Raw genomic sequence first — 20362 nt, 5'->3', positions numbered from 1 at the left:
GCAGATCCATCGTTATCTGCGGCTCAAGGAGGAGACATTAATGGCAAGAAAAAACAGATTTTTGGCAGAGATGGAGGAATTTTGTATCTAGACTGTGGAGGTCGTGAAGAGGGTGTGCACCTGTCTAAATGCTTTGAACTATGCCCTCCACAAATGTGCATATAATTACACATAAAGACACTTCAGTAAGGGGCTTCCCAAGTGGTGCTAGTGGTAAAGAACCCACCTGCCACAGCAGGAGACATAAGAGACCCGGGTTCCATCCCTGGGTCAGAAAGATCCGCTGGAGAAGGGCATAGCAACCCACTCCAGTATTCTTGCCTGGAGGATCCCGTGGAGACAGGAGCTTGGGAGGGCTACAGTACAGAGGGTTTTCACACAGTTGAACAACGACTGAGTGACTTAACATACATGTACACTTTAGTAAAGCTAGCTTCTGAAAAAGCAGCCATGTGAAAATTCAAACATAAACCTCAAAAACTTAAAAACAAAACATCAGCAAAGAGTAAGATGATAGATAATCTTTAAAAATTTAGTGAAAACAAACAGGTATGTTTCCTAGGGTAGAGTATGTGTGTGTGTGTGTGTGTGTGTGTGTGTGTGTATGTATGAGTCTGTATCAGTACATGTGGTTGTAATTGATCCAGGTATACTATCAATACATGCATATATATTATATATATTTCTATATTCATATGTCTATAAACAAATCACTCCAAGGAGAAATATTACTTGTTTTTTTCTTAGTGTTTTTATTCCTCCATATGCATACCCGAGTTTGCATGTTCTTAGTAAACCATCTCTAGTGTAATGGACATTCCCTGAGTGGTCCTTGGGGCTGTGAGTCTTTAGTAAACTCAGTGGTGATGAAAGATTCCAGGACTTAACCCAGGGGCTCACAGAGGAACTGCACCCCCAGCTCAGAGACCCTGGTCAGCCCCACAGCTCATGGGGTCATGCTCTCAACATCATACAGAGAGCTCCCTGCAGACGGGGGAGACACACCCTCCCTCAGGCTTGGGGTTTACAGCTGTTTTCCTTCTGGGTGATTTTTACTTACTCAACAAAACGTCGATCTTTATTGTGCCCTTTTTATCATCAATTTCAAGTTTAACAAGGGAAAACCCCAAATGGACGGTGTTTATCACTGAATGCAATGCACAGGACTCTCCATTTTCCTGAAAGCTGAGAGCAAAAATTCCCCTTAGAAATTTTAGTCCTTGTCTTTTTCTTTCATCAAGCATCATTCTTCATGAGTTCCTCTTCCCTCATGCAAAGCAGCTTATGTTGTCTAACTCGACGGATCAAAGCAGGATTCATAGAATAATGTAAAACTGAAGTCAGAGTGAAAGAAGGAATTAAGACATTTCTGAGAGAGTTTGAGCTCTGATGTCAAATGCAAGAGCTCCAACCGCTGTTTGACTGATCCTCTTCCCATGTTAGAAGAGCAGGAAAAATGCTCAAGAGCCAATTAATACACAGTAGAGGTGATGCAAAGACCAAGTGGAACAGGCGTAGAGCCAGGAAATGGAGCAATGATCAGTTGGAGGGATGCAAGTTTCTGATTGAGCCACATAGCAAAACCACAAAAGGAACACACACACACACACACACACACACACACACACACACACACACACACCCAAGACCTCCTCCCAGATCAGACCATCCCTGGTACCTCTGAGAGACTTTGCTCACCTTCCTCTTCTTGGGAGGAACAAATCAGACCAAGGAGAAGAGTCAGGAACAGAACCTTCATCTCGTGTCACTTGTAGACTTTCTTTTGAGGCTGAGGGTGTCCCAGTGGTTGGAGAGGATGCGAATTGTGACGCTTTTTATAGGATCGTTATGTTGGCGTAACACGTCATGAACCAATGGTTGTTCCTCCTTAAGACCTTGGTCGTTGAAGTCATCTTCAATATCCTGCTTGGCAGGGCTGAGCTTTCGTGGCATTTTGTCATTTTAATTGTTTTAGGAGATGCTTAAGAGACTCTGGACGCTCGACCTTTAGAGTGAATGAGAAATCACAATATACATCCGATATTTCAAGGTCAGGAAGATTTATTTTCCTTTATATCTTGAGGTCAAACGGGAATATGCTGTCCAGGACACACATTCCCCACTGTTGTAATTGTTTTCTTAATATTTAAGTTAATTCAAACATGGCCCTTGGTCTTTGTTACAATCACCAAAGCCATGGAGATATTCATTACGCATGCTTTTCTCACTGGCCACTTCTAACCCATTTGGAAGCTGTGTCTACGTAGGAACTGAAACATTCATTCTATTAAATATGACTTTGTTGTTGGTCAGTTGCTCAATCGTGTCTGACTCTCTGTGTCCTCATGGACTGCAGCACACCAGGCTTCTCTGTCCTTCACTGTCTTGGCGTTTGCTCATGTCCACTCAGTCAGTGATGCCATCTAACCATCTCATCCTCTGCCAACCCCTTCTTTTCCAGTCCTCAATCCTTTCCAGCATCAGCGTCTTTTCCAATGAGTTGGCTGTTTGCATCCGATGGCCAAAAATATCAGAGCCTCAGCTTCCGCATCAGTCCTTCCAATGTATATTCAGGGTTGACTTCCTTTAGGATTGACCTGTGTCATCTCCTTGCAGTCCAAGGATGCTCAAGAGTCTTCTCCAACACCACAATTCAAAAGCATCAGTTCTTTGATGCTTAGTCTTCTTTATGGTCCTACTCACATTCCGTACATGACCACTGGAAAAACCATAGCTTTGACCCTACAGACCTTTCTCGGTAAAGTGATGTTTTTGTTTTTAATACACTGGCTAGGTTTCTCATAGCTTTTTTTCCAAGGAGCAAGCATCTTTTAATTTCATAGCTGTAGCCACTGTCTGCAGTGATTTTGGAGCCCCCCAAAATAAAGTCTATCACTGTTTCCATTTCCCTTCATCTATTTGCAATGAAGTGATAAAACCTGGTACCATAATCTTAGGTTTTTAAATGTTGAGTTTTGAGCCAGCTTTTTCACTCTCTTCTTTCATTTCCATCAAGAAGTTTTTTAGTTCTTCTTCACTTTCTGCCATAAGGGTGGTGTCATCTGCAGATCTGAGGTTATTGATACTCTCCCGGCAATCTTGATTCCAGCTTGTGCTTCATCCTGCCCAGCGTTTCTCCTGATGTACTCTCTACATAAGTTAAATAAGCTCAGTGACAGTATATAGCCTTGACGTACTCCTTGCTCAATTTGGAACCAATGAGCAGCTTCCCCAGGGTCTAGCTAGGGAAGACAGGGCAGAGGGGCTAGCAATCCCTGACGTTGCCGGGACATGCCGGGCTGCGAGGCCAGCAGTGAGCAGGGCTGTGGAGGCAGGGTGTGAAGGGGTGGTTACTGCTTGTGGGTAGGGTGGGTGGGAGGATGCCAGAGCCAGAGAGAGGACTTGTGCATGACTGTGTGCCCAGGAGTAGGGTTAGCATCCAGAGTCATAGTGTCAGCAGTGGAGTCATGGGGTTTGTAAGGGGGAGATTTGGGGGGAGGGGGTCATTGGAGGGATTATGGAGGACTTTCAGGGTCTGACACGGAGACAATGAGAAGAGCCTCAGGGTTATAGCCCAGGGCCCCATGGTCAGCCCGGGGGCAGTGGTAAGTGAAGGTCAGTCAGCCATGGAGAGTTTGCAAGGTCCATAGTGTCAATGAAGGGTCTTGGATCTGAGGGTTATGGGGGCATCCTGTGGTCAAAGGGTCTGTCACGGGTTCCCTGCCTTGCCCCTCCCTCCAGGCTCCAGGCCAGAGATGGTTCTGGAAGAAGGGAAATTTGCTCAGGGGCTCCACAACTAAGGCCTCATGGGTCACAGACAGCTCAGAAGCATCACTGCTGAGCTCAGTGCTGCCCTGCACCTCAGTGGGCACCCCCTGTCCTTGTGTTGGACCCCCTCCCATGTCCTGGGAGTTTCTGGGCCCACTTCCCATCTGCCTTTGCCCGTTGGACTGCCACCCCACCCCCACCCCAGTCTCCCTCCAGGTGAAGGCTTGCTATGTTGGGCTAAGGGTAGGGGGTGGCATCTGCCTCCTCCCTCCCCACTGGCTTCATTCCTCCCACAGGTGAGCACCCCCTCGGGGTCCATGTGCCCGCCCGAGGCCCAGGCGGAGGTGGGCCCCACCATGACCGAGAAGGCCAAGATGGTGTGTGCTCCCAGCCCGGTGCCTGCCCTGCCCCCAAAGCCTGCCTCGCCTGGGCCCCCAAAGGTGGAGGAGGTGGGCCACGGAGGCTCCGCCTCGCCACCCAGGCTGCCCCCTGGCGTGCCAGTGATCAGCCTGGGCCACACCAGGCCCCCAGGGGCAGCCATGGCCACCACAGAACTCAGCACCCTCCGTCCCCCACTGCTGCAACTCTCTACCCTGGGAACCGCCCCACCCCCCCTGGCCCTGCATTACCACCCTCACCCATTCCTCAACAGGTCAGTGGGGGACCGGGGCCTGGGGGGAATCCAGGGGCAGGGTCCTTAGCCACAAGGCATTAGTGACCCACGATCCCTTACAGCCTCTACATTGGGCCAGCAGGACCTTTCAGCATCTTCCCTAGCAGCCGGCTAAAGCGGAGACCAAGCCACTGTGAGCTGGAGCTGGCTGAGGGTGAGTATGGGTTTATGTCCACCCAACTGTCTCTGCTGCTTCTTGACCTGAATATAGTTTTCTTAGGCAGGTAAGGTCTGGTATTCTTGTCTCTTTAAGAACTTTCCACAGTTTGTTGTGATCCACACAGTCAAAGGCTTTGGCGTGGTCAATGAAGCAGATGTTTTTCTGGAATTCTCTTGCTTTTTTTATGACCCAACGGATGCTGGCCGTTTGATCTCTAGTTCCTCTGCCTTTTCTAAATCCAGCTTGAACATCTGGAAGTTCATGGTTCATCTACTGTTGAAGCCTGGCTTGGAGAATTTTGAGCATTACTTTGCTAGTATATGAGATGAGTGCAAGTGTGTGGTAGTTTGAGCATTCTTTGGCACTACCTTTCTTTCAGATTGAAATGAAAACGGACCTTTTCCAGGCCTGTGGCCACTGAGTTTTCCAAATTTGCTGGCATGTTAAGTGCAGCACTTTCACAGCATCGTCTTTCAGGATTTGAAATAGCTCAACTGGGATTCCATCACCTCCACTAGCTTTGTTCGTAGTGATGCTTTCTAAGGCCCATTTGACTCTGCATTCCAAGATGTCTGGCTCTGGGTGGGTGACCACACCATCATGGTTACCTGGGTCATTAAGACCTCTTTTGTACAACTGTTCTGTGTATTTTCATTACCTCTTCTTAATCTCTTCTGCTTCAGCAAAGTCTTTATCATCCCTGTCCTTTATTGTGCCCATCTTTGCATGAAATGTTCCCATGGTCTCTCTGATTTTCTTGAAGAGATGTGTAGTCTTTTCCCATTCTGTTCTTTTCCTGTTTCTTTGCATTGATTACTGAGGAAGGCTTTCTTGCTCTTCTCTGGAACTCTGCCTTCAGAGGCATATATATTTCCCTGTCTCCTTTGCATTTTGCTTCTGTTCTTTTAAATACCTCTTAGGTCTTGGATTACTTTTCCCCAGGCTTTGGACCATATCTATGAGCTTTCACCTTCCCTTGGAATAAGTTCTATCTCTTGAGTGTTTGTTAGGTCTTGTTGATTCTATACAGCTCAAATACCATGGAGGGGGCTGAACTGTGTGCTGTGCCCTTAATATTTGGAATGTCGAAGCCCTGCAAATCCTAACATCCACTGCTCTTTGATTCCAGCTTGTGCTTCCTCCAGCCCAGCGTTTCTCATGATGTACTCTGCATAGAAGTTAAATAAGCAGGGTGACAGTATACAGCCTTGACGTACTCCTTTTCCTATTTGGAACCAGTCTGTTGTTCCATGTCCAGTTCTAACTGTTGCTTCCTTACCTGCATACAGGTTTCTCAAGAGGCAGGTCAGGTGATCTGGTATGCCCACCTCTTTCAGAATTGTCCACAGTTTATTGTCATCCCACAGTCGAGGCTTTGGCATAGTCAATAAAGCAGAAATCGATGTTTTTCTGGAACTCTCTTGCTTTTTCGATGATCCAGCGGATGTTGGCAATTTGATCTCTGGTTCCTTTACCTTTTCTAAAACCAGCTTGAACATCTGGAAGTTCATGGTTCACATATTGCTGAAGCCTGGCTTGGAGAATTTTAAGCATTACTTTACTAGCGTGTGAGATGAGTGCAATTGTGCAGTTGTTTGAGCATTCTTTGGCACTGCCTTTCTTTGGGATTGGAATGAGAAACGCTGGGCTGGAGGAAGCACAAGCCAGAATCAAGATTGCCAGGAGAAATATCAATAACCTCAGATCTGCAGATGACACCACCCTTATGGCAGAAAGTGAAGAACTAAAGAGCCTCTGATAAAAGTGAAAGAGGAGAGTGAAAAAGTTGGCTTAAAGCTCAACATTCAGAAAAGTAAGATCATGGCATCTGGTCCCATCACTTCATGGCAGATAGATGGGGAAACAGTGGAAACAGTGACTGACTTTATTTTTCTGGGCTCAAAATCACTGCAGATGGTGATTGCAGCCATGAAATTAAAAGACAGTTACTCTTTGGAAGGAAAGTTATGACCAACCTAGATAGCATATTAAAAAGCAGAGACATTACTTTGCCAACAAAGGTTCATCTAGTCAAGGCTATGGTTTTTCCAGTGGTCATGTATGGATGTGAGAGTTGGACTATAAAGAAAACTAAGCGCTGAAGAATTGATACTTTTGAACTATGGTGTTGGAGAAGACTCTTGAGAGTCCCTTGGACTGCAAGGAGATCCAACCAGTCCATCCTAAAGGAGATCAGTCCTGGGTGTTCATTGGAGGGACTGATGTTGAAGCTGGAACTCCGATACTTTGGCCACCTGATGCAAAGAGCTGACTCAATTGAAAAGACTCTGATGCTGGGAAAGATTGAAGGCAGGAGGAGAAGGAGATGACAGAGGATGAGATGGTTGGATGGCATCACCAACTCGATGGGCATGGGTTTGGATGGACTCCGGGAGTTGGTGATGGGCAGGGAGGCCTGGCGTGCTGCGGTTCATGGGGTCACAAAGAGTCGGACTGAGTGACTGAACTGAACTGCTCTTTGAAGCATATGAGGCTGGAGACCAACTTTAGGTGTTGAGGACAATGACAGCTTCCTGACTGGGCAGTCAGTCATCCTGTTCCTTCAGACAGTGCAGATCTGACTTCACGATCCTATGGACTGACCAGGTCTCAGCTGCTGCTGAGCTTCGGTTACTAGTGATATAGTGGTTAAGAAACATCAGTCCTTGAGCTCAGTTTCAGAAGGGTTTGTGCTATGGGAATACACATTTTTCCTGTTGTGTCCCATGACATCTTACACTTTCTCTCTATGAAGCTCAGAGAGGAAAACATAAGCTCCTTTCCCTGTGACAAATATGATGCTTTCTTGCTTTATATGACATCTTTCTTGACCAGGCTGTCCCCTCCGGTACAGTAAGAGGACCCAGAGCCCTGCCCCCTGTCCTGTGATTGAATGTACTTCTCTGTATCCTTGTGTGCTGGACACTCTAGGACATCTCTATCTAACCCTCATCAGAATTGTCTCCACTGGAACAACTATCCTATTATAGACACATCTTTCTGGATAGTTGAATTGGATATGCAAATTTGTGTGTTTTAAAATCAGGCACTTGCTATAGAGACACTCGTAAGTCAGGTGTGTATTAAACCAGTTTATTTAAACCCTCAGAAATCAAACACCAACAGACAGGAAGTGAGTAGTGAGCAGGAGAGATGAGATGGGAAAGAGAGTGTGAGCGCGAAGAGAGAAGGATCATGTTGATCGGGAACCAGGAAGATCATCTTCGTGTTGCTGATCTTGATTTCATGGGGAAGAGGATGTGTCTGGTCTCACAGACTCTGTAGGTGAATAAAAGAGAACCAAAGGTTTAAGAGAGTCAACTGCCTGATGTCTCACAAGGGGACCCTTGGGCAGGAGGTTGTCCAGGGAACAGGGAGCTGGTAGCTGATCCAATGTTAGAAGGCTGGTGGACCTCAGGACTCCACATCTTGCGATGCAGGTGAGGATCTGTGTGTAGTTTTCCCCAGGGTGTATGTATGGTGGGATCCTTTATCTGCAGGATGCATTGTAGGAGTCAGGAACATGGGCTCCATGCTCATGAGAATGCTTCCTCTAAAGATGGCCTAAAGACTCTGAGATTGGAGTAGACCCCTCTATTTCCACCAGCTTTGTCTTTGGGGGCCTCAAAAATCAATTCTTAAATTTTATCTTACATTGGAGGATAGTTCAGTATTGATGTGTTAGTTTCAGACAGGTGTACAACATGATTCGTTTATACATACATATATCTATCATTTTTCAGATTCTTTCCACATGTTGGTTTTGAGTTCTTGCATATATTTTCCTGTGCTATATACAATTGGAATTTTTCATCTATCCATCCTGTATACAGCAGTTTGTATCTGCTAACACCAAACTCCCAATCCTTCTCTTCCCCAGCCTCCTCCTATTACGCAAACACAAGTTTGTTTTCTGTATCTGTGAGTCGGCTTCTGTTGGGTAAATAAGTTCCTTCGTGCCATATTTCACTTCCCATAATAAGTGACATCACGATATTTGTCTTCCTCTGTCTGACTTTCTTCACCTGGTGTGATCATCTCCGTTGCACCCATCTTGCTGCAAATGGCATTGTTTCATGCTTTTCATTGGCTGACTAATATTCCATTGTACCTATGTACCACTTCTTTCTTATCATATTCACCTGGAAGCTACTTTTTTAAAAAAAAAAATTTCCTTTCTTTCCTTCCATTTTGCATCAGCAGAAAAAGGAAAGCCACGCGTTAGCCTATACCGGTGTCATTTCTGCAGGCTGTCTTAGTTGAAAAAGTTCAAGTATCTCACTTGAAGATAATCACCTTCTGAATGGGAAAGTTAACTCACATGTGTGTTTCAGACAGTGTGGTTGGAAGATCTTTACTGGTTCTGTCAGAATCATGAGAGACTAAACACCAGCCTTGCATAAAATGTGACCTCTCTTTAATCTCGGTTCTCCTTCAGGGAGGGAAGCACATGGACAACTTTGAGATCAGGACTGACGGGAACACAAGTTAGTTTCCACCAGCTTGTGGCCTTTCCTGCTTGTCTCCGATGACTCTGGTTGCCCACATTTCTTCAGAATTCAGTTTTTCTCACTAAAACTGCTCGGCGTTCATCAACCAACCAGTCTGAAATTTAATAGGGCTCAAGAAATGCAAAGTAGCCTAATGTAACAGAAGAAGAAAAAAAAAAAGTTCTCTGGGGATAGAATGTAAGTCCTTGGGGCAAAACATGGTTACATGAGAATTTTGACACATATAAAAGAAGAGTGTCTTTACTGATTTCTTTGATGGAACAGCGTTCATAACAGAGTGTGTTTACTTACAATTAGGTGGAGTTGACATCACTCTTTTTTTTTTTTTTTTCACTGGGCCTGACAGCCGTCTGGGGGGAAATCAAATGGGCAGGAATGAGAGACCCACCAAATACTACCCATTCCGGTAATTTTAATATTTCTTAAGTAATGGGTTATATAAAAGATTACTTGCAAGAGAACAAATTATAAGCAAACTGATTTGTTTCCTGGTTGTGAATGTACATATGGGGTGAAAGATTCAGGGGGGAAAAAAGATATAGTTCCACTTACCACCCTTGGTGAAATCCACAATATTTTCCTCTGGAATCCCCAATTTTCTAACCTCCTCAAGGAACCTCTCCAGATCATGGTCATCAACTTCATCTTCTTTGCCTGGAAATCACAATGCAGGAAAGCAGAAATTTACCCCTTATAACCGTTGCTGAAGACACAATGAGGAGAATTGAATGCGCTGACCAGGTTTCCCTTGGAATAATGGGAGAGAGCTTCAAACAGTTACCATTTCCCACGACTCAGATGTCTGCTGTCCATCTTGAAGAATTAATCCCCATCCAACTGGGTAACCAGTCCCGCCCCCCGCATCAGCAGCAGGACCCCAAAGAGCTCCATGAATTTGGGGCTCCTTCCATCACACTATGGAACCGCCTGGCTCCTTGACCAGCTTCCTGCCATCTGAGCTTAGGTCTTGTTCTGGGGCCCAGATATATAGCAAACAGAGTTCTCCCCCAATAGACACACGCTCGCCATGTCACACGTGATAATGGGAGACAATCTACTCTTTCTTTAACCCACGGTTCTTCTCAGAACCTTTCCTGAAACAGAGACCCGACATCCCCAGGGAGGCCTGCCGTGCTGCAGTCCATGGGGTTTGCAAACAGCTGGACACGACTTAATGACTGAACAACAACGAACAAGAAGGAGTCCCCGTGGTACACACACCTCTCGGTGTTTCGACGTGGTTATTTGGGGGTGATGTCAATGCTCATAAGAACAACGCACTGGATGAATGAACAGGACAAAGATGTATTTTAAACGTTTCTGTTTCAAGGCTTGCATTACTTTGGAAAAGTGGCATAAAATGAAGGAATTGAGGACAACTTTGATATACGGTAAAGAATCTGGGAGACCTGGGTTCAATCCCTGGGTTCGATCCCTGGTTTGGGAAGATCCCCTGGAGGAGGGCATGGCAACCCACTGCAGCATTCTTGACTGGAGAATCCCATGGACAGAGGAGCCTGGGGGGCTACAGTCCATGGGGTCACAAGAGTCAGACACGGCAGACTGACTACCACTTTCCTTATAGCCATGCCTTTAAAAAAGAAAAAAGAAAAACTCAGTAATTTTATTTTTAGGTTCTAGCAGGTGAGAATAATTCTGAATTGTCCGATGATATTTCCCACCACTTCCATCTACTTTCTTCACCTCTCTTTCTATGGTAGATTACTTTCCAGGGCTCTTAGGTGGATGAACAGAAAGACCTGGCCCTTGCAAATGAATAAGGAAAGCACGAGATGAATTAGGGATACAAATACAGCAATGCTGCCATTACACGGCAATGGGGATGTTGTCAGGTGGTAATACATACCCAAGAGCCCAACGAGTCTGGTTCTGTTGCCTGCTTCATCCACGTTTTCAGTATTTACTATCAGACCATCGTCAGACACCAGAATAAAGTGGAATTCATTGGCACCCGCATCTTTAATAGAGAGTGAAAATATGCAGTTAGCCCCACCTTGAATATTAGTAGATCACAGCTCTATCACAGTGAATTTAGCCTGTTGGCAGCCATGCCTTCTGTATTTATCCTATCGGCAAGCACAACTGCCTGTCAATCTCTGTCTCAGCCCTGTGTCGAATGCTGGAGTTGCTATGGCAGCAAGGAGAGAAGGCAAGACTTCTCCTTAGTCCCACCGTCTCACGCAGTTGACCAATCACTCCTTGCCATGTCCCTAAAGGGGTTTTCTAGAACATGCGTTCCAATGAACACTTTTTAAACAACATGAGCACTTTATCAACTTCCAGGCCCCCCCCAAAAAAAATTTCTTTGTATTTCTGTTATCTCAGACATGGAGTTGATTTCTGTTTAAGACCAAAGGCAAAAAAGCATTTCAGAGGTTAGCCCTGCCGTATATATATATATGAGCATGCTGTAAAGGAGATAGCTAGTGGGAAGGTCCTGGGTAGCACAGGGTGCTCAGCTCGGTGTTTTTGTGACGACCTGGAGGGGTGAGATGGGGAGACATGGAGGGAGGGGATATCCCTGTACATTTAGCTGATTTGGAAGCTGTTCTATAGGAAGCTCCGCCCAGTGCTCTGTTATGACGGAGAGGCATGGGATGGGAGGGTGGGAGGTCATAGGGGGAGGACATATTTGTATGCATTCAACAGATTCACGTTGCACTACAGACAGCAACCCAACACCGTAAAACAACCATCCTCCAGTTAAAAATAAATTTAAAAGATGAACTCGGGGACAAGCAGAGATGTTTCACAGCGATACATTTTAAGGAAGCAATGAATAAGCAATATTTTAACCACAAAATTTTTTAGATATTTAATTGAAAGAATAAAAAAGAAAAAACCTTCATGTTATTGAGTGCCGACCCTGTGTGCGGCAGCCTTCTGAACATGTTATATTAATTATTGCATTTCCTCTGCCCCTCAGGCTGGGTTACACCAGAGCCTGTTGTCACGCTGCTTGCTGTGAAGATGGTTTACCTAGTAATGAGTTCTGTGCCCGCCTGGAGGGACACCCGTCCTCTCTGCCCGTCCACTCTGCCCTGTGTGTCTGGACGAGATGCAGCCCAGACCTACTAGGTATCATTTCTACATCCGCTAGTCCATCCTGTCTCTCCTGGCCCCTATCTCACCTTCTTGCAATCACTCAGCGACATGGGAGGTAAAACCGCCTGACTGTGTTCCCAAAACATTCCAACACAATTGCTCAGTGTCTGAAAACACTGACCATCATTCGAAAAACAGATTAGCTTGAGAAAAAAGGAAAACATAGCCACTGCAATTCAGGCTCCTAGCCCCCAGCAAGTGCATGCTACTTGCCCAAACCTGCTCTGGGTCCACGAGCCTTGGGTCACATTGGAACAACTCAAATCGGATTTTCCGTGTCCCCCGGCCACCCATCTTTGGGAAGAGCCGTCCAAGCTCTGGGGTTGGACTCTGTGTTCATAACAAAAGGCATTGCTGGGGAGATTCGGGGGCCAGTGCCTGGTGTATGCAGTTCTTGAGGAAGTTAAGACCGAGACCTCAACCTGAGTGAATGTTTACCCGTGAAACACTCATACTTACATTCAGCCACGTAAACGTTGTTTGCGATTCTTCTTCCGCTAACAGATGACTCTGTACATTCCCCGTTGTTCCTTAAAGACAAAACAGCTTCCAGTTGGTTGATAGAAGTCGTATGGATTTCACATCTCATTAGGGTTTTGTTCCATCAACCACCACCACCCCCCGACACACAATGTCCTGTGTCACGAATCATTTTATTGACTGAGACAGTGTGAGATTCACCAGCGAAGCTTGTGACATCACGTGACTACCAAGTGACAAGGACTGTCACGTGGATGCGTGAAATCTGAGCAGTCATCCCAGGGATACACTGCCAATACAAAACAGATCATCTTCGCAAACAAACAAGCATGCAGAAAGCCAGAATTGTAGGAAAGAAGAAGGAAGGTAACCAGTCTGAGCTTTAATCCTTTTCTTCAAGCTGAGAGGCACAGCTACCAACAGAGACCTTAGCGCTCTCCCAGTCCTGACAGCGTCTTCTTAGAGTTTGCATATGTACATGTGAAGTCCTCTCCGTCATGTGTGACTCTTTGTGACTCCGTTGGACTGTAGCCCACAAGGCTCCTCTCTCTGTGGAATTCTCCAGGCAAGAACACTGGAGCGGGTTGCCTTTCCCTTCTGCAAGGGATCTTCCCAACCAAGGGATCAAACCTGAATCTCTTAATGTCCCCTGCATTGGCAGGCAGGTTCTTTACCACTAGCGCCATCTGCGAAACCCATTCTTATAGTCACCCCAAAGTGCAGGATAGTAAATTTTAAAAAAGTCTTTAATTTTATCAAAAACAAACTCTTGCTGTATAAAAACACAGTAAGAGGACTTCCCTCTGGTCCCGTGGATGAGAATCCATGTGCCTATACAGGGAACACAGGTTCAATCCCTGGTCCCAGAAGATCCCATGTGCAGAGCAGCAACTAAGCCTGTGTGCCACAGTTACTGAACCTGCACTCCAGAGCTGGTGTTCCTCAACTAGAGAAGCCGTCACAGCAAGAAGCCTGAGCATTACAATGAGAGAGTGGCCCCCGGTTCACCAGAACTAGAGAAAGCCAACATATAGCGATGAAGACCCAGCACAGTCAAAAAAAAAAAAAGAGAGAGAAATTAATTTTAAAAAACCAGTATAAGAGGAATTAACATGAAAGGACATCTGTGTATACAAACACGTTCACCCACATACAAAATACATATGATATTTGACATAGGGGTCAATGTTCAAATATGAAAGGGAAAGTCGCTCAGTCGTGTCCAACTCTTGGCGATCCCATGGACTCCATGGGATTCTTCAGGCAAGAATACTGGAGTGGGTAGCCTTTCCCTTCTCCAGGGAATCTTCCCGACCCAGGGGTCAAACCCAGGTCTCCTGCATTGCAGGCAGCTTCTTTACCAGCTGAGCCACCAGGGAAGACCAAGAATCCTGGAGTGGGTAGCCTATCCCTTCTCCAGCGGATCGTTCCAACCCAGGGACAGAACCTGGGTCTCTCACACTCAACACAGATTCTTGGACATGACTGAAGCAACTTAGCACGCACACATGGATGACATGATATAAATTATGTATATTTATACACCATTATCTCCAAGCACAAGCCTTTGCATTCTTTCCCTTTTCTATTGATTGATTAAATTTTTTACTGTGATTCTGTGTTAGTTGCTCAGTTATGTCTGACTCTTTCTGACCCCATACACTGCAGCCCACCAGGCTCCTCTGTCCATGGGATTCTCCAGGACTGCAGTGGGTTGTCATTTCCTCCTCCAGGGGATCTTCTCCACCTTGGGATCGAACCCGAGTCTCTTGTGTCTCTTGCATTGGCAGGCGGGTTCTTTACCACTAGGGGCACCTGTGCTATACAGATCCTTATTTATTAAGGTTTTTATTTCTCAAAACCAGGGGGTGGGGGGCTTCCCTGGTGGCTCAGAGGATTAAGTATCTGCCTGCAATGCAGGAGACCAGGGTTCAATCCCTGGGTTGGGAAGATCCCCTGGAGAAGGAAATGGCAACCCACTCCAGTATTCTTACCTGGAGAATCCCATGGACAGAGGAGCCTGGCAGGCTACAGTCCATGGGGTCGCAAAAAGTTGAACACGACTGAGTGACTTCACTTTATTTCTCAAAATATGTACATGAGTTTTCAGTAAACCATCTGCCGTGTAGTGGACATCCCCTGAGTGGTACCTGGGGCTCTGAGGCTTTGGTAAACTCAGTGGTGATGAAAGATTCCAGGACATTCCCTGGAGGCTCTCAGGGAAACTGCCCCCCTAGCTCAGAGACCCTGCTCAGCCCCCCAGCTCAGGGCATCATGCTCTCAACATCATCCAGAGAGCTCCCTGAAGATGAGGGAGATGCTCCCTCCCTCAGGCTCAGGGTTTACAGGTGGTTTCCTTCTGGGTTATGTTCACTTACTTGACAAAGAAGTGGAAGACAAGGGAGTCCCCTTTGTCGTTAAATTTGATGCTGCGAAGGTAAACGTTGAATGGCCCGTTCTCACCGGTCTTGTCTGTGTTGCTGGAGGCGATGTAATGAGTTCTCCATTCTCCTGAAATCTAAGAGCAAAACTTCCCTTAGAAATGTGAGTCCCTCCCTTTTCATCCTGTTCGACACCATCCTTCGGGAGTTTCCCTACACTTTCACTGGGGCAGAAGCTCCCCAAGTTTATTGAGCAAGAAGCCCTGCTTATAAAGTTATGTAAAGACTCAAGTCAAAGGAAGAACAGGGAATTGAGGTATTTCTGTGACTGCTTAAGCTCTCTTGTCAAATTCAAAACTCCAGTGCAACAGCTGTTTGACCAAACCTCCTCTGATTTGGTCTTCCCTGCTGGCTCTGGCAGTAAAGAATCTGCCTACAATGTGGGAGACGTGGGTTGCATTGTAGTTCGGGAAGATCCCTTGGAGGAAGAAATGGCAGCCCACTCCACTATTTTTGCCTGGAGAATCCCATGGAAAGAGGAGCCTGGTGGGATACAGTCTATGAGGTCACAAAGAGTCAGACAAAACTGAGTAGCCAACACCTTCACTTCACTCTCCTCTGGTTTACAAGAGCAGTGAAAATGTCTAAGAGACAAGGAAGATCATAGGATACTGCTTTTTAAAAATCAGTGAAAACAGACAGGTATATCTTCTGGGATAGGATGTGTTTGCATATGTGTGTGTGAGTCTATATCTATCTGTGGTTGTCATTCACTGTAAATATACTATCAAATGGGCTTCCCTAGTGGATCAGATGGTAAAGAATCTGCCTGCAACGTGGGAGACATAGGTTCAAAACCAGGGTCGGGAAGATCCCCTGGAGGAGGAAATGGCAACCCAGTGCACAATTCTTGAGTGGAGAATCCCATGGACAGAAGAGCCTGGTGGGATAGTCTATGGGTTTGCAAAGAGTCAGACACAACTGACTAACACCTTCACTTCACTTTCCTCTGTTTTGCAACAGTGGTGAAAACACCTAAGAGACATTTAATAGATAGTAGTGATTGAGCTTCCCTGGTGGCTCAGACAGTAAAGAATCTTCCTGCAATATGGGAGAGCTGGGCTTGATCCCAGGGTCGGGAAGATCCCCTGGAGGGGGAAATGGCAACCCACTTCAGTACTCTTGCCTGAAGAATCCCATGGACAGAGGAGCCTGGCAGGCTACAGTCCATGGGGTCACAAAGGGTCGAACACGACTGAGGGAATTTCACTTACTTAACGGGGGGAGAGATAATACAGAGATACTATGAATCCAGTGTGGATGCCAATTAATGAGCCATTTTTCAGTTGGTGATAATGACTAGGTTTATGGGTGCATGTGGAAAGAGGTGCCTGGTGGGCTACAGACCATACGGGGGGAAAGAGTCAGACACAACTGAGTGACTACCCACTCCAGTACTCTTGCCTCGAGAATCCCATGGACAGAGGAGCCTGGTGGGCTATACAGTCCTTGGGGTCACAAAGAGTCAGATACAACTGAAGCAACTTCACATAGCATAGATGAATCCACATAACAGAAACCCCATAAGAAACACATACACACACACAAGAGAGACATCCTCCCTGAGCTGCTCATTTTGGGTACCTCTGAGTGGTGTGGCTCAGCTGGAATCTCCTGGGAAGAACAGACCAGACCAAGGACCAACGTCAAAAACAGGACCTTCATCTTGTTCGCTTGCATGGTTGACTCCGCGTGGTCCTTCTTCTTGCGAGGCTGCGGGCGTCCCAGTGGTTTGGAGAGGACGTGAACGGCTTCCACTTTTTATCCTATCCCGCCGCTGTGGGCGGGAGACGCACACAAACCAATGGCCGCCCCTCCGGAGACACTGATGAGGTAGACATCCCCTTCTGATATCCTGCTTGGCAGTTGAGCTTCCCTGGCAATCTGTCACTTTTATAATGAGATTATACACTTTGCATCTGGACATTTGGCCTTTACACTCAGTGAGAAGTCAGGCTCTTTGAAGGTCAGGTATTTTTGCTTTCCTTGACATCCTGAGATTTAAAATGGGAGAAACCGTCCAAGATACATATCTGCAACTCCTGAACTGTTTTTTTGGCATTGAGAAGATGGGGTTTAAGCTTCTCTTCCAGAACTAAAGATGTGATGGATTTAACAAGATTATAACGAGGACTTAGAGACCCTGGGCAACTCTCAGATTTCTCTCAGGTGAAGAGGACAAAGCATGTTTATCATTTCCTCCTCACAAGGAGGACAGTGTATTCAGATGCCTCCAGCAACCTTCTGGGAAGAGAGCATGTCAGCAGGCCATTGCCATCACCCCCTGTTCCAAAAACCCTCTTACCCATCTATTTTGTAATATATCATTTGCTCACTGACTCAATGATTTCTCCAGGCAAGCAAGAAAGCGTGAGACTAGTTCTTCTAACTTTAAATATTTTGGAAGAAAAGAAAAAAAAAAGGAAAAAAACAAGTTTCCTCCCAATAAACTATAAAATTCATATTTTAAGGTGGGACAGAAAAAAAAAAAAAGTCAGACATCAACGTCTTTCTTCTGTGTTGCTTGGACCTGTTGCCTTTTATCCTAACATGTAGGGTGTGTCTGCTTTACACATTAACCCCAGACCCTCAGGACACAGGATGGTGACGTTGACCACAGGGGTCAATTATGTTTTTCTTTCTTCTGATGCTGCCCACATAACTTCTTAAAGACTAGGAGGGGGTCCTGGCATTCCCAGGAGGCTCAGTGATAATGAATTTGCCTGCCAGTGCTAGAGATGCAAGTTCGATCTCTGGGTCGGGAAGATCCCCTGGAGTAGGAAATGGCAACAAACCCACTCCAGTATTCTTGTCTGAAAAATGCCATGGACAGAGGAGCCTGGTGGGCTACAGCCCATGGGGTTGCAAAGAGCTGGACACCACTGAGCATATAATCCAGCACCCTGGAGGAGGGAGTGGCAGTCCACTCTAGTATTCTTGCCTGGAGAATCCCATGGACAGAGGAGCCTGGTGGGCTACACTCCTTAGGGGTCACAAAAGAACTGGGCACAATTGAGTGATAAAGCACGCACTCACAGGGGGGTCTGCGTAACTTGCTTTTACATGCACACCTGGAATAGGCCTCCTTGGTCAGCTTTGTGTAAGATATCCGTGTATCACTCTGGTGAATATCCCTTTTTCTCAGAAACGTACAGGAGTGTGCCTTCGACTTGCAGCAGGCAACACAGTCCTCAGGACGTTCTAGGATTCTGCTTCCCGCTTTGTAATGCTCAGTCTGGCTTGAATTAAATCCTCTCCCCACATCTTCACCCCCTTGCCAACTCTTTCCGGTCACCTTGATAGCTCATTGAACTTTCGCTGATAATCCCTCCTCTGGTATCTTCAAGGACAATGAAAGAGCCGAAGAACACCTTCTTTGTTCTTCTTCCAATTTTCATTCACGGGCATTTTCTTTGATAGGGATTTATCACATGAATGTGCCAAATGAACATCAAGTTCCGACTGCAGAAATTAAGGAACAATGGTACTTTTATGGTTTCCAGTCCAGCTGAAGAAAATTACCAAGAGCATGGACTCTGTATTGCTTGCTTCTGGGACACCTCGGAGCTCAGAATTGCTATTTGGTATCAGCCCCTTGAGGAGGCTTTGGCTAAAACAGGGTCTTCAACTTAGGTGTTCATATTGCCACTTTCTCTGAGAATGACCAACAGTGTTCCTTCAGGAACATGTTGTTGTTCAGTTGCCAAGTCATGTCCAACTCCCTGGGACCCCCATGGACTGCAGCACGCCAGGCCTCCCTGTCCTTCACTATCTCCTGCAGCTTGCTCAAACTCGTGTCCATTGAGCCCATGATGCCATCCAACCATCTCATCCTCTGTCCCTGCCTTCTCCTCCTGCCTTCAATCTTTCCCAGCATCAGGGTCTTTTCCAAGGAGTCAGTTCTTCGCATCAAGTGGCCATAGTATTGGAGCTTCAGCTTCAGCATCAGTCCTTCCAATGAATATTTAGGGTTGATTCCCTTTAGACTTGACAGTTTGATCTCCTTGCAGTCCAAGGGACTCTCAAGAGTCCTCCCCTCCAATACCACAGTTGAAAAGCATCAGTTCTTCAGCACTCAACCTACTTTATGGTCGAACTCTCACATGGATACATGACTACTGGAAAAAAATCTAGCTTTGACTCTACAGACCTTTGCCAGTAATGTCTCTGCTTTATAATACGCTGTCTAGGTTGCTCATAGCTTTTCTCCCAAGGGCCGAACATCTTTTAATTTCATGGGTGCAGTCACCATCTGCAGTGATTTTGGAGCCTGAGGAAATACAATGTGTCACTGTTTCCACTTTTCCCCATCTATTTCAATAACATTCTCTTTCTTTAAATCCTGTTCTTCTTTTTACAACTTATTTGTGTGTTTATTTGCAATCAGGTTCCAGCAATGCAAGCCAGCAATATGCGCTGGGAGCACAGACTCTTACCTACTAGACCACCAGGGAAGGCCCTTCTTTCTTTTCTTTTTTTATTTTGGTCCCAAGATACATCTTTATGTTGGTTTTCTTCTATTCCTCTGTAAGTGTTCTGATCTAACGTCCTGCTCTGAAAGGTCATCACAGAAACTTGTTATGCCTCGTAACACTCACCCAGATTTTCTCACTCATCTCCATGACTTATGTCATTTCCAGCAGGGATGTGATCCAGCTAACACCCCTCATCCACCCATCATCACCCTTCCATGCCTCCTTAGGCACCTTCAACATCCTGGGATTTTCCTCTGGAGTCTTACTAACACATGTTCCCCTGGGAGTGTTTCCCAGGACCATGCCCTCTTAGGAGGACCTTTCTAACTGCCAATCAAGGGGAGATGAAACACAGTTACTCTCAGACATGATTGCAGACAGGTGGTGGTAATCCTGCTATTTTGTAACTGAAGGAAGTCATAGGACCTTTATTCCCAACTGTCTTTCATAAGCGTTGACGAAACTGACAGTCACAGAATGATAAATAAAAATGGAACCCTCCTGCACAAACACTACCCTTATAAACCCCTGAACAGTGCTAAGCATCCTTCCTGACTTTGCTCCCCAAGTTTAGCCAGCTTTCTGTAACTATTGAGAGAGTCAATTTCTAGGCAGGTTGATAAGAACTCCGGGAGGGTCCCCAAGGAGAGAGGGTTCTGGAATTCTCAAAGAAGTGGAAAGGACAAACCTTTTTTGGTCTATATTCCTTGCTGCTGCTGCTAAGTCAC

The 20362-nt window shown here is 46.0% G+C and overlaps 1 protein-coding gene across 1 annotated transcript; it reads left to right on the top strand.

Moving 5' to 3' along the window:
* Positions 1-3727: 3727 nt before the first annotated feature.
* LOC138431261 (protein lyl-1-like) lies at positions 3728-5600 on the top strand. Its single transcript, XM_069573387.2, has 3 exons — positions 3728-4420; positions 4504-4665; positions 5522-5600. Exons 1-3 carry the CDS (start codon positions 3807-3809, stop codon positions 5598-5600), a joined length of 855 nt encoding a protein of 284 aa, XP_069429488.2. The 5' UTR covers positions 3728-3806.
* Positions 5601-20362: the final 14762 nt, after the last annotated feature.

The sequence above is a fragment of the Ovis canadensis genome, chromosome X (assembly GCF_042477335.2).
Source record: "Ovis canadensis isolate MfBH-ARS-UI-01 breed Bighorn chromosome X, ARS-UI_OviCan_v2, whole genome shotgun sequence".
NCBI lineage: Eukaryota > Metazoa > Chordata > Mammalia > Artiodactyla > Bovidae > Ovis > Ovis canadensis.
The sequence above is the reverse complement of the archived record's forward strand: the minus strand, read 5'-3'. Positions and strand labels throughout refer to the sequence as shown.